We start from the raw sequence: 14,348 nt of genomic DNA, 5'->3' as shown, positions 1-14,348 counted from the left end.
AACAGCACAGAGACCTTTGGAAAGGGTGGGGGCAGGAGCTTCCAGCTCCTGTGCCCAGGGCTGGCTGCTGCCTGCAGGGATGGGTGGGCAGGGAGCAGCTGTGGGGTCTGGCTGGACCAGCGTGGTTGTGGACAGCCTTGATGTCAAACTCTTTGAAATGCCACTCCTGAGCTTTCTGACTCTCTCCTGCCAGGATGGAAAACAACCCTTGGTGCTGGGGAGCAGCAGCATCTCTGCTGAGGAAACTCGTCCTGGATAAACAGGGGGCTGTTTGCCCGAAGGGGGTCCAGGTGTGAGCCCTGCTGGCATGGGCAGGTGTGTTTTCCTTGTGCTGAAGTGGGGTTATAAACAAGCAGGGTGCTGAGGCCATGCTGCCCTGCCCTGCTGTGAGCTCAGCAGTGAGAAAGGGCTCCTTGTCTGGGGCAGGCACCTGAGCCAAGCCGGGGAGTGCTGGGCTTCACCCTGCTCGTGCTCCATGCCTTGGCTCGGGGCAGCAGGCAGAGCTCTGGGTGGGCACCCTGCCCACCGTCCTTCGCATCTCCTGCCAGCCCAAACCCACTGCCTGCCTTTGAAGAGGCTGCACCTGAAAGGGGAGATGGAATTTCAGGGCAGGCAGGAGCCAGGAGGCTGCCCAGCCCTGGGGAGAGGATGGCTGGTCCCTTGCTCTGCTGTGGCTTGGGACAAGAGCCAGGACCCTGGTGGGGTATCAGGAGGACATGGAGGGGCTGGGGCTGCTCCCATGGACCCAGGAGTTTGCTGAGTCCCTGCATACCTGATGGCCATGGCTGCTCCAGGAAGGAAGCCTGTTCAGGGGCTCCACCAAAGGTGCCAGGTAGCAGTCTGGAATGGTTTTGGGATGGGAAGATGTTTGCCAGGCAGGTGCTGGGAAGAATTGCTCTTTCTTTCCCAGCCTGGGTGAGGCTGAAAGTGATGCCAGCATCTTGCATACTTTGAGGATTGAGGAGTTTTCTGTGTCTCCCATGATAAATCGTGTCAGGAATGAAGGTGGGGGAGTCCAAAATCAATAAGCTGGGGAAGCCAGTGTCAGGGTCACATGGCAGTGCTGCCAGAAACCAGCTATGCTAAATGCTTAAATCCTTCCTTCCGCTGCCTTGGGACCTTCTCTGCTTCAAAGAGAGCCCTTGGAGGCCAGGGAACTGCTGACTCTTTTTTTATACATTTTTTTAGCAAGGCTCAGTCCTTCTGGAAAAGGTGAGTGTGTTGGGGGCAAAGTCCACACCAGGAACCTGAGCCATGAGAGCCTGACAGGACCAGGCAATGCCCACGTGCTCTCAATCTTCCATCAAACACTGCCACACCTGGGCAGGTTCCCTATCTCCAGCCTATCCTGCCTGCAAAGCCAGAGTTGAGTTGCTTCCTGTCACCCTCTCTGAAACCTGTGGGGGATCCACGTCTCCACTCATCCCTGGTTCACAGCAAAGGGAATTCTCCATCCAGACTGCCAAGCCACGGCGTGAGTCCTGGGGCTCTGCTGCACAGCTCCAGCGGGGAGCACCTCGCTTCAGGGACTGCTGGATTTTGGGCTGCAGAAGAGGAGGGAGAGCACCCAGGCGACGTGGAAAGCTTGCCATAAGGCATGGGAAGGAGGGAGCAGTGCCAAACCCATGGGCTCCTCTCCAGCTCTTCAAAGCAAGTCGTTAGAGAGAGGAGAGGAGAAGGCGGCGAGCTGCAGTTTCCCAGAGGGTGGAGAAAAGGCAAGGGAAAGAATATCATGTGAAGGAAGGGAAGCTGATGGACTGAAGTCTCCTGAATGAAAGAGAAGGAAGAAAACAAACATGAGCAGGAAGGCGTAGAAGTAATTTCACAGGAGGTTTTGCAGAATCATTGAGATGCATCATCACAGTGACCAAAAGCAGAAGAAAAATTCCTTATCCTAAGAGGAACTTTTCTTATTCAGGGTTTTTATTTCCTATTTTGCTGGTACTGCAGGACCTTGAGAGGAGGAAGGGGAACAGCAGTGTTTTGATGGGGAACAAACCCTGGCCAAGGCCAGCATGTGTTGTTAGAGGCTATGGTTTACGTTAGAAAAGACTCTAATACTCTGCTATGGCTTCCAAGTGCATTTTTGACGGTGATGATTATTTTCAACTGCTAAAATGGTGTGAAATACAGGCAGGGAATTGAAAAAAAAAGACCATTTGGCTTCAAGAAAAAAATCCAGAGCCCCTGTCAGAGGGACAGCTGATGCTCTCCTCTCTGCTCCATAACCTGCTGCCTTGGTGGCTTTGGCATCCTGTGCCACGGCTGCTGCTGCACCGCTCCTCGTCCTTTCAGCAGTGATCAGGGTTGCATAACCAGGAACTGATGCAGATTTGCTGTTTTCTCCAGCTCCCAGAGAGTGAATTATGGTGTGTTTAAAAACCTCTGAGTTTCCCCAACCCAAACCCAAACCCTGTAATCTGGTGGAGGTCTTGCCGCAGCGGTTGTCACTTGAAAATTGGTTTCTATCCACAGGGTCCATGTGGCCAGAGGCAGAGAGGTGCTGGGCTCTGTGTGGGAAAAATGAGGTCCTAGAGTGGGCAAAAGAATATGGAGGGCTGGTGGGGGAGGAGGCAGGGCCTGGCACTGCCTGGCAGAAATGCTGCTTGCCTGAAATGCACCAGGGAGCGAAAATCATCCTTGGGGATACCCCTGGGGGATAAGACCCTGGGGAGCAAAGACTGCTCCTGACAGGGAGAAGACCAGGACAGAACCATTCATCAGGCTGAGGACATGATGTCCAGGACCACGTGGAGGCTCCCAAAGTCAGTGGAGAAGCACTCACCTCCAGCCCCATCCTCTCCTGGGCCTGGGACTGGTGATGCCTCCAGCCTCTTTCCTTCACCACAAATTACCTGGCCAACCCCTTCTGTCAGCCTTTTCCCCCCTTTCTAGACAAAACAACCTTTCCCCATTCCTGGGACTGCTCCCTTCTTCTCCAGACTTGCCTAGCCTCTTTCATCATGCCAATAAAAGAGTAAATGCATCACAGGCTGGCCAGGGAGAGTGGAAACCCTTAAACATCTAAGAGGCGAGAGCGACAAGAGGTGTTTTTGCGAGGCTCCCTGATGCCCTGTTAGGTCAAATGTCTTGCTCTGAAGCAGGAGAGAGGGGACTTATTAAAAACCTTTCATTTTTCTGATTTTTAAGGTCCTGTTTCAGCAGGCCGGAGGCCGAGGCGTGAGTGGGGCTGTCGGAGGGGAAGGGCAGCGAGCTGACGGCGTGCAAACAGATTGTGCAATATTTGCCTTGCACAGAGCTCCCATTGTAAAGCCTGGGAGTTCTGCTTCCAATAAATCCCCTGCCATAATGCCCCATTGATGGCAGGAGAAAGGCAGTATTGAGAGCTGAAACAGCTACGGCCTCAGGAAGGGTTAAAAAATAAAGAAAAGGGGGGGAAAAAAGTGAAAAAAAAAGAGAAAGATTTGAAGCTCAGTTTTAAACTTTGCTGTGTGGCCCTCGTGGCAGATCTCAGGCACAGAGAAATATGTGGAGCCTGTTTGCATAACCCCATTTGCAGCGAGCACTTTCGGAGCCAAAACGCAAGTGCGGCCGGAGCCGGGGGGCGGTGGGGAGAAAAAAGCAGGAAGGGCTGTGCTTATTTTCATTCTTGCCCCAGGCCACATAAAATTAATAATTAAAAAAAAAAAAGAAAAATGAATAATTAAATATTTGGTCAGAGAACCAGCTGTGCAAATGTGAGGAGCTGTGACAGCTGCAGGGACACGGAGGGATTTGGTCCAGGCATTGGTCAGGGTTTGATGCCCTGCAGGTCATGTTCCTGGGTGTAAAAGCACCAAAAAGGAGCAGTTTGGGCTTTGGCTGGTGACTTTACCCTGGTTTCTGAGTGATTCCTCAGCATGGGGAGCTTGGTTCCAGCTGGGAAGGCTCTGCAGGGAGCTGGAAGGGCTGGGCTGGGGTTCAGGGGGTGATGCTCTGCCCATAGAGCTGCTGCCAGCCCCACATCCAGCACCCAGCTCAGCTGATGGGCCTCCCCATCACCCTGAACTGGCAATGCCACTGCAGACCAGGCTGGGAGGGAGATTCAGTGTCTTGTGTCACAGCAGCTGGTGTGATGGGAGGAGCAGGGCTGTCCTTGCCAGGGCAGATGCGGGACCAAAGCAGGCAGGGTCTGCTGGCTGGCTCAGCCCTCACAGCCGGGCCGCCTGCCAGGGGAAATCTCCCCATTGTGCAACATGCTGGAGCTCTCCAAGGAAGCTCCTGGCACTTGAGACATCTCTGAGTGAGGCTGGACGAGTGACTGCCTTGAATTAAGAGAGGTTGAAGGGGTGCCTGCAGGCCCTGAGTACTTTTTCCATCCCTAGACCTTGTGATGCATTAATCACTCTCAGAGCAGCTGTGCAGACAGCTTGAATCGTCCTGACCCCAAAACTCCAGACTTGTCATTTCTCCCTCCTCCTCCCTGCTAGCCACTCCCTTCTCCTGCCTCCTGTCCTGATGTCAGTGGGGCTGGTTGGAGGGTGCCATTGCACCCCATTTCCTGGGATCTAGAGTGCATTCACTGCACCCCTTGCTGCTTTTCACCCTTTTGTCATTTCTTGGAGGAGGACTCAGAAGGTGTCCATGTGCTGCTGAGACCCAGCCAGCTGTCCCTGAACCTTCTGAGCAGGGTCACTGCCAACAAATTCACTATTTATTCACCCTTTGGCTCTTGGAAAAGCTCCCTCAGCTGAGTTAACCCTGCTGTTTCCTCCCCAGACCTGGGGCCAGCTTGGACCCATCACTGATTTAACTGAGCCAGCTGCTCTAGCTGGCACAGGAGGTCCCCTGCCCCTGTCAGCATGTGCCCAGGTCCCTGCTGCCACCTCCTTCCCTCCTTCAATCCTCTGAGCTTTGGCCACTGACAGCAGCTGAAACTCAGGATGACTCTCCCAGCCTGTGCCTCCTCATCCTAAGGGTGTGAGCTGGATGTGACCCACCACAGGCTGTGGAGCAGCAAATCACACCCAGGAGGTGCTTGGCTCTGCTTTGCTCCTCAGAGGTGGGATCCAGCCCTGCTCCTCGTAGGTGGGCTCCAGACTCATTCCCATGGCCACACATCCCTTCTGCTGCCCCCTCCTGCTCCTCCCTCCTGCTCATCCCCTGGCCCCCAGCAGGACATAGTTTATCAGTGATCTTTGTTGCCTTGAACACAGTTTCTCTGCCATGTCTCAGGCCTGACATCTTCAATTTCCTCTCTCATCTGTAACACTCACCCAAGTGGACCATTATTTATTATTTGGGAAGAGCTCTGATTACAAGCCCTGGCAATAACTCTGGTTTGGGGTGTGTACAAAGCCATGTGTGCAGGAGAACACAGGACCCAGGAGACTTTGGATCCCCCACCTCTATTTCCCTTCAGTCAGGTCCAGGTTTTTCCAGGAGGAGGATATTGTTCAAAACTAAAGGTGTTGGGGAAGAAAAGGGAGGCAAGTGGTGGCAAGGAGTGAGGGAAAGAGAGAAGAGAATTGGGTGGAAGAAATGAGAGATGAACCCCTGGGGATTAATCAGAGCTCACTGAAGGGCTCAGCCCAGCCCTTCTGAGCTGTCGAGTGAGCAGGGGTTCCTGCCAGCAGGGAAAAGCACAGAACACAGTGATCCATCCCTGCCTCCTGCTCTGTCCCCTGCACCCCTCCCTGTGCTCCTGCAAGCCCCTGAGCCCTGGCTGGAGCTGGTCCTGGTCCCTGTCCTTGACCCCATCCCCTGTGCCTGTGTCTAAAGCTAGGAGGGAGAAGCCCATCCTCCCTCTGCTGTTCCTGGGAGTCCCTGGGACTGAGGAGCCTGGTGATCCCTCCTCCCCACTCCTGCATGGTGTTTAGGGTCCTAGGGAGCAGGCTGGCGTGGGGCAGGGGGGACACCTGGGGGCTGGAGGGTCAGTGGAAGGACAGGGAGTGTGGGAGGAGCCCAGGGAGGGGACCCAGAGGAGGGGATCTGGGGAGGAGATGTGCAGGGAGCCATGGAGCCATCTGTCTCATCTGCTCTTCTCAGCCAGTTCTGAAGGCAGAGCCCTCCCAGCCCCCAGTGAGCTCCAGCACAGCCCTGCAGCTGTAAGGGCAGGTGGGGTGGCTGGGCTGGGGGCTCTTGGGCTGCCCAGTGTACTGGGACCCCTCAGGTCCCCATCATTTTGGGACTGCAAAGAGCGACAGGACTCAGCTCCCAGCTCTGACAGGGGGTTGTGCTAAAAATCCCCCTTCCTGGGCCATGTGCTTGGCTGGGAAAGTGGGGGACAAGATGCATACCAGGCACGAGGGCTCCCTGATGGATGCTGGCCCTGCAGAAGGAATTGCACAGGGCCATTGCTCATCTCTGCCAGGCACTGCCCCTTGCCCCAGCACCCCAAGCTCAGATCAGTAGCCCTGCACTGGCAGAAGTCTCTGGTTCCCACCAAACCTTGCCCCTCTCATGTGACAATTGCCCTTTGCTGCCTCAGTTTCCCCACTTGGAAAATGTCTGCAGCAGCACCCACTCCTTAGTGCTCTGCAAGTCCCTGGATGGTTTTATTAACACTGGGTACGTTCAAACAAGTTTCTGCAGCTTCTCCTTGTTCAGGATTTCTTTGGATGATGATCCTGCCAGTGTGGGCAGCCGGCCCCAGCAATCCCTCCCAGACAGAGACCCAGCCCTTCCCTCTGCCCTGCCGGGCTGGACGCTACGGGGGCTTCAGCTGAGCATCCCACCAGGGGCTGCTCCAAGCATCGGTGGCTCAGGGAATGCCACGCTTAGGAAGGATCCTGCATGCCCTGGGGCTTCCCAGCTTTTTGCTGGAGCCGCTGAGCTGGGAGGGGCCGAGCCGGCAGCTCCCCATAAACCTGGCGGCTCAGACAACTCCTGACAGATGTTGGGACCGTGCCTTGGAGCGGAGGCTGGGAAAAGGAGAGGGCGGCTCTTGCCCGGAGTGAGGAGGAGAGCTCGGCACCCCTGGCTTGAACTTTAGCACCCTCTTCCGCAGGAGTTTAACGAGGAGCCGGCTGGAGCCCGGGCAGGCGCAGGGCTGGAGCAGGCGAGGAGCCACAGAAACTTTGTCTGACGAGGATTTTGTGGAGCTCTTCATAAAGGGAGAAAGCCCCAGGAAGGCAGGAAGTGTTTGCAGCGCTCGGGACGCTGGTGAGCGGCCCCGGGCCGTGCGAGGAGCCCGTCCTGCCGTGCAGATGTGTGCGATTGGAGCAGCGCTGGGCCGATTTTCCTTTGACTGAAGGCGACCCAGCCCCGGCGGATTAAGCTCTTTGTGTGCACGCGAGTGTGCCTGGATGGAAGCTGCTCCCGCAAAACCGGCTGCGGGGCGTACGGGGAGCATCCTCTAGGTCAGGGAGCCCTCCTGGAGCAGGGGGAGACCTCCTCCTCCTGTTTTCGTGGCTCTGGGGCGATGCTGGGACAGTAACACCCTTGGCAGGCAGCACAGTGCTTCGGGATGGCCGTCTATGCCCTCACGGGCTTCTCACTCGTCAGCCTGCTCAGCTTTGGCTATTTGTCCTGGGACTGGATGAAGCCCAGTTTGGTGGCTGATGTGGCCACAGACCCCATGGAGAAATCACCGCCTCCCACCTTCACCAGGCCACCCCACATCATCTTCATTCTGACCGATGACCAGGGCTACCACGACATCGGCTATCACGGCTCAGATATCCAGACGCCGACGCTGGACAGGCTGGCAGCAGAGGGTGTGAAGCTGGAGAACTACTACATCCAGCCCATCTGCACCCCGTCCCGGAGCCAGCTGATAACTGGCAGGTAAGCCAGTGCCTGCTCACAGCCTGCTCATGTCCCCCTTTGGTCCCTTCTCTGAGGGGCTTAAGCCCACCTTGCTGCCAGAGTGATGCCCTGGTGTATTGGCAGAGGATGGAGATCCTCCAGCAGATCTGGATTCCTCTAGAAAGCTTCCTGGGTGAATAGTTGATTTCCACACAGGATAAAGAGTGGCACATGGCAAGAGCAAAAATGTGGATGCTGCTGGGTAATGGATGACACTTTGGGAGAGGGTGGTCTCTAGTCAGGAGGTGTTTGGTGCTGGGCAAGGAGCTGTGTCCCCAGGTAGTCCCTGACACGCTGGCCCTTGGAGATTTGCTGTGAGGCCCTTGGTCTGTGCTTTGCCTGCATGTGTGTTCAGTGCTGCACTGGCCAGCACAGGCTGGATGTTGCTCCATTGCCCTCTCCCATGGCAGTACAGTCAGATGTCCCCTTGTCCTGGGCCATTCTGCCTTCTAGGATAGGTGGGGCTTTCTCTGGAGCAGTTCTGCATGGTCAGCACTCCCTGTAGGAGGCAGATCCCACCAGACCACCTCCTGCTGAGGAGTGGGCCCAGGGAGGTGCCTATGGATGTGGTCACCTACTGCCTGGAGTGATGGAACTCACCACTGTCCAAGCAAAGGCCTCCCTTCTCTCCTGATGGTTCTTGAGGGGTCCCAGACATCTTTGTGGTGTGCAAAGCAGGGGAGGACAGAGATGGTGGGGACATTCGGGTGGTACATTATGAACCCACTTGCTTGTGCTGCCCAGCCCTGGCACAGCCCAGCCACCTCCCCAGGCTGGCAGCAGTGGGGACAAATGCTGGTGGCATTTTTGTGAGAGGTCTGCTGAGCCTCTGTCTGTGTTCTTTGCATCTACTTTTGGTACTTACAGACAGATAAGGAGCTCCCTGTCCCTGGCTGGACCTTGCTTCATTGGGTTGGGTTGGATGACATGGAAATCTGCATTTGTTTTGGGTTTCCGACACATAAAGTGCCATCACATCCTCACCCAGTGCTGCTCCTCACACCATTGCTTTCCTCTGGCTCTTCCTCCTGGCAGGTACCAGATCCACACAGGATTGCAGCACTCCATCATCCGCCCTCGGCAGCCCAACTGCCTGCCCCTGGACCAGGTCACCCTGCCGCAGAAGCTGCAGGAAGCCGGCTACTCCACGCACATGGTGGGCAAGTGGCACCTTGGCTTCTACAAGAAGGAGTGCCTGCCCACTCGCCGGGGCTTCGACACCTTCCTAGGCTCACTGACAGGCAACGTGGATTACTACACCTACGACAACTGCGACGGGCCCGACGTCTGCGGCTATGACCTGCACGAGGGGGAGGACGTGGCGTGGGACCAGAGCGGGAAATATTCCACCTTCCTCTACGCCCAGCGAGTCAGCAAGATCCTGGCATCCCACAGCCCCAAGGAGCCCATCTTCATCTACGTGGCCTTCCAAGCGGTGCACACGCCCCTGCAGTCCCCCAAGGAGTACATCTACCGCTACCGCTCCATGGGCAACGTCGCCCGCCGCAAGTACGCGGCCATGGTGACCTGCATGGACGAGGCGGTGAAGAACATCACCTGGGCCCTCAAGAAGTATGGGTACTATGACAACAGTGTGATGGTGTTCTCCACGGACAACGGCGGGCAGACCTTCTCCGGGGGAAGCAACTGGCCGCTCCGGGGTCGCAAAGGGACGTACTGGGAAGGGGGAGTGCGGGGCATTGGTTTTGTCCACAGTCCCCTGATCAAGCGCAAGCGTCGGACAAGCTGGGCGCTGATTCACATTACAGACTGGTACCCTACTCTGGTGAGCCTGGCCAGGGGCAACCTGAGCAATGTCCAAGGCTTGGATGGCTATGATGTCTGGCCTGCTATCAGTGAGGGTAAGGAGTCGCCACGCACCGAAATCCTGCACAACATTGACCCCTTGTACAACCATGCCAAGTACGGCTCCTTGGAGGACGGCTTCGGCATCTGGAACACGGCTGTACAAGCTTCCATCAGGGTTGGGGAGTGGAAGCTCCTCACTGGCGACCCAGGGTACAGCGACTGGATACCCCCACAGACCCTGACCAACTTCCCAGGGAGCTGGTGGAACCTGGAGCGTCTCACCGATGGCCTGAGGAAGTCCGTGTGGCTCTTCAACATCACTGCTGACCCCTACGAGCGCTACGACCTCTCAGAGCAGCGCCCAGACGTGGTCAGGAGCCTCCTGATGAGGCTGGTGCACTACAACCGCACGGCCATCCCGGTGCGGTACCCTGCCGAGAACCCCCGCGCTCACCCAGACTTCAACGGCGGCGCCTGGGGGCCTTGGGCCACTGAGGATGAGGGGGAGGAGTGGGAAGGAGGCCGGGAGTCCCTGAAAAGCAGGAACAAGAAGAAGAAGAAGAAGTGCAAGATCTGCAAGCTGCGCTCCTTCTTCCGCAAGCTGAACACCAGGCTCATGTCCAACCGCATCTGACAGGACACTCCCCCAGCATCCACCCATCCTGGCCAGGGTGGAGCTCTGGACTGCAGTGCCATGGGCTGGGAGTGAGGGAGAAGGACAGGCAGGGAGGTGGCCAGTGCTCTCTTGCTCTCCCTTGCTCCAAGGTTCACTCCAAAACACTTCTCCTCCCTGGCCGGAGTGGTGGCCACAGGGAGCTCCTCCCAGTGGGTGAGGAAGGGTGATGTGGTCTCTGCTGCCATGCTTGGTGGTGGTGAATGACTGTGCTGAGCTGGGCTGGCCCTGCACAACTGCTTCCAAAGAGAGAGACCTTTTCTCAAGGATTCTGCAGCCAATCATAAGCTTTAAGTGTTGGCCATTGCAAGGGCAGGAGGAGGCACAGGGGGCTCTGCCTTCACGTGAACTCTCGACATTTCCCTCTATTTGCTCCTGGCTTGCAGCCTGCTCCCAAGCAACTGCAACCTCTGCTCTTGCTCTGGGAACTTGAGGGCCTTCCCTAAACCCAAGACCACATTGCTTCTCTGTGGAGGGCTGGATTCCTGACAGATGTCAGACATGAGATCAACGTGGCTGGACTAAGTCATGCTGCTACAGTGACCTCATGTGGGGCTATGGCTTCTCCTCTCCACTGGCTTGGGGGGCCAGGAGCAGCCCTGATGAGGAGCTGTGGCCCATGGAGGCATGGTTGGATGCTCCCAGAGGACAAATGATTCTCTTTGGCCCCATATTTGGGAGGAAGGTTTGCCCCAGGCTGTGGTGGTGGACTCTACATGGGTAGAGCAGAGCCTTTCATCCAAAATTTGCCTGGACACCCCCCTCATGTGCAAGCCTCTAGGCACCCCCGTTCTTCCCTATGAATCCTACACATCCAACCAGCCAACCACCCTGTCTGCCCCTTCCTAGTGCTGGAGCTGTCCCTGTCCCCACATCCCATTGCTGAACCTGGTGCAGAGAGAAGATCTCAAGAAGGTCTCTGCAGAAGCTGATCTGCTGCTTTGTAGCTGCAGGACTTTTGAAGCCACGGCGGAGGATGGGGATGATGGGGCCGTCTCCCGCCTGCCAGCACCGCGCCACGTCCCCTCCTCGCAGATGGGCACTGCTCTTCCAGCAGCGCACGCGTGGGGAGGAAAACACCTCCCCATCATCCACTGCTGGGGGAGCCAGCCCAGGGATTGCCAGGGCCCAGGGAAGCCAGCAGAGCTCCGGGCCCAGGGAAGCCAGCAGAGCTCCCTGCTGGCCTTCAGCAGGGTGAGAGCGCGCATACGTGCGCTCGCAGGAGAGCTGGCAAGGATGGAAGGGGGTAAATAGCTTTAAAATCGTTTTGGATGCATGGTGCATTTCCATTTACACAATGTGTTTTACATTTCTCCCCACAGGTTTCTCTTGGTGCAGCGTGTGTAGGCGAAGGCCCTGCTGTGAATTTTGAAAATAGTTATTTTTGTCTCTGGAAAATGAGGCCCGTTAGGACTTGTCAGCTCTTGGATGAGCAGTGTGGGCTTTCTATTTTTTTTCTTTTCCCCCCTCTCTTTCTCCCTTGCAAAATAACATTCATTTAAAATCTGTCATTGAAAGATGTGACAATTGGCAGCGTGCACACTGAATACCTTTCAGTGCTCTTTCAAGCCCTGTGTGTGAGAGAGGGATGAGGATGGGAAGAAAATGACATGTTTGTATTTTTTTTTTCTTACTCTTAGCTGGATTATTTGGGGGTATTGGGATTTTCTATAGAAACAAAGGAAAAAAACCAGCTGACAGCAAGGCAGAAGAGAGGAGGCCTCTTCTTGTGGAGCTGGGAAGGAGTTTGAAAAGCTGGAGTGTGGCAGCGTGTGCGCCAGTCCCCGCAGCTCCGCGCACGCCCATCGCTGTGCCATCCCACCCTGCTGGCTCCTGCATCCCTGCACCCCTGCAGGCACATCCCAAGCACTCCTGCATCCCTGCATCCCTGCATCCCTGTGCCATCCCACCTGCTGGCTCCTGCATCCCTGCATCTCTGCACCCCTGCAGGCACATCCCAAACACTCCTGCATCCCTGCATCCCTGTGCCATCCCACCTGCTGGCTCCTGCATCCCTGCATCCCTGTATTCCTGCATCCCTGCATCCCTGCAGGCACATCCCAAGCACAGGGTTCAGAGGGGGCTCAGCTCCTCCATCAGCCCCATCTCCATCCCTGCTCCCTTAGCATGTTGCTCCAAGAGGACTGGTCCCCACAACATCACCTGGGTGAGCCCCAGGAGGATGCTCCACATCCTCACACTACCTCAAACCAAGCCAGCCAGCCTGGTCCCTGGGGATGTGCACCATCAGCGGGACTGCGGCACCGGCTGCCATTTGGCAGAACCAAGCAGTTGCTGAAAATAAAGCAACATTTTGCTGAAGAAGAGGAGGCTGCAGCAGGCAGAGTCAAAGCCAGGGGAGAGCAGGGGGTGATGCTGCAGGGGCTTGGGAACAAATATTAGCTAAGGGAGAGTTGGTGCTGAAGGGAATGGGAGAGCAGGGCTGGACATGAGGTGGTGACAAGGCTCAGGAAACAGCTTTCATTTCCATATTTACATAAATGCATCCAAGTTTAGTCCTTTTATTTTCTTTTTCTTCAAAAATGGAAATTTCCATGAAAACATGTTCAATCTTTCTCCCTTCCCTTTTTACTAACATCCCCATGAAAATGTTCGTCTGGTCACACTTCCTCTTTCCAGGTTTGGATCTGCTGGGCTGATGCTGGGTTTGCTGTCAGCCTGGTCACAGTGGTGGATCTGTTGTCATCTGTATTTTTAATTAAAAAGAGTTGGATTCTGAATGTTTGCAAGAAGAAGCAGCTGAAGGAAAATCTTAGTCCCTGAAAACAAAGAGGAGAGGTGGGCAGGAGCATCTCTGGGTGCTTGGAGAGAGCAGAGCCTCCAGCCTGAGGGCAGCAGTTGTCCTTCACCCCTGATTCCAGCTGTGCTGTGTCTGAACATTGGGCTGGGAAAGGAGATGCAGCTGCTGCCACGTGTTCCCCTCATCAGAGCGATGTTCATTAATGGTCTGTGCTGGGAAAAACACAGCTATGTGCCAAACCCCCGTGTTTTCAGAGAGCTGAAGTCCCCCGGGGCTGTGTGCGCGCTCTGGCTGCCAAGGGGTTAATGCAGCTGGAGAGATGCTCAGGCGCTGGAGTTCCCTGCACCCGGGAGATGTGTTTGCACAGACAGGCTGAGGCTCCCCTCCTTGCCCGCCTCCCTTCAAGCCCCGCAGGAGCCGGGTGTAGGACGGGGCCGGGCAGCGCAGGGCAGGGCAGGGAGGGCGCCCGGGGGCCCTGGGGCTGGAGGGGGCGGTGGGGGCCGGAGGGGGCGGTGGGGCTGGAAGGGGCGGTGGGGCTGGAAGGGGCGGTGGGGGCTGCCTCCCTGCAGCCATGGATGGACCGGCTGTCTCCGGCCGGGCTGCTCCCAGCCCGCGGGCTGCAGCGAGGGGGAAGGGGATGGGCTGGGAACGAATGGAGCTGGGATGGGATAGAGATGGGGAGGAGGGTAAGAGGAGGGTGGGGCTGGGCTGGGCTGGGCTGGGAAGAGGAGGGGATGGGATAGGACGGGGATGGAATAGGGATGGGATGCATCGGGCAGGACTGGGGTACGTCAGAGCCTCTCCAGCCCCGCAGGCAACTCCCACCCGAGAGAGGGGAGAAGCCCAGCATCAGGACAGGGGATGGGCATCCCAGCAAACTGCCCCAGTGGCAGAGGCAGAGCACCCTGAGCACCTCAGGTGTTCTGCATCAGGGGCACACTTGTGTCCTTTCTCATGCCAGAGATCTGAGGACGAGTGGTTTTGCAGGTTCCCCCCACTCAGATTCGGTGCACAGGGAGCCACATGGCACCTGTTGAGTGTCCCCAAGCATCGTGGGCATGGCCCCAGGAGGGTTTTGCCTGTGAACCCTGCTGGAGGGGAGAGGGTGGCACTGAGGGCACCCTGTCTCAGCCAAAACCACCTTGCTTTGCATGCAGGAGCAAGTGCTGGGCCTGTAGGGACAGGGCACGTTTGCAAACACAGCCCTAAATGTAAATCAGCTCTCCTCACCACAGTATTTATAAACTTATCTAAAAATAACCCCAAATTCAGCTTCCCAGAGGACAGCAACTGAGCATCCCCCAGACCCCAGCTTGCATGTGAAGCTGTCCCAGTAATTTTGGGATCTCTGCAGTA

General features: G+C 56.5%; 1 protein-coding gene across 1 annotated transcript; it reads left to right on the top strand.

Moving 5' to 3' along the window:
- Positions 1–7,235: 7,235 nt before the first annotated feature.
- On the top strand, positions 7,236–10,192 carry ARSI (arylsulfatase family member I). The gene is made up of 2 exons (XM_071443743.1): positions 7,236–7,728; positions 8,785–10,192. The coding sequence occupies exons 1-2, from the start codon at positions 7,409–7,411 to the stop codon at positions 10,190–10,192; spliced, it is 1,728 nt and encodes a 575-aa protein (XP_071299844.1). The 5' UTR covers positions 7,236–7,408.
- Positions 10,193–14,348: the final 4,156 nt, after the last annotated feature.

This window comes from Agelaius tricolor, unplaced genomic scaffold (assembly GCF_023055355.1).
Source record: "Agelaius tricolor isolate 1412-34295 unplaced genomic scaffold, bAgeTri1.0.p SCAF_18, whole genome shotgun sequence".
Lineage (NCBI taxonomy): Eukaryota > Metazoa > Chordata > Aves > Passeriformes > Icteridae > Agelaius > Agelaius tricolor.
This window is presented reverse-complemented; position numbering and strand designations above follow the sequence as displayed.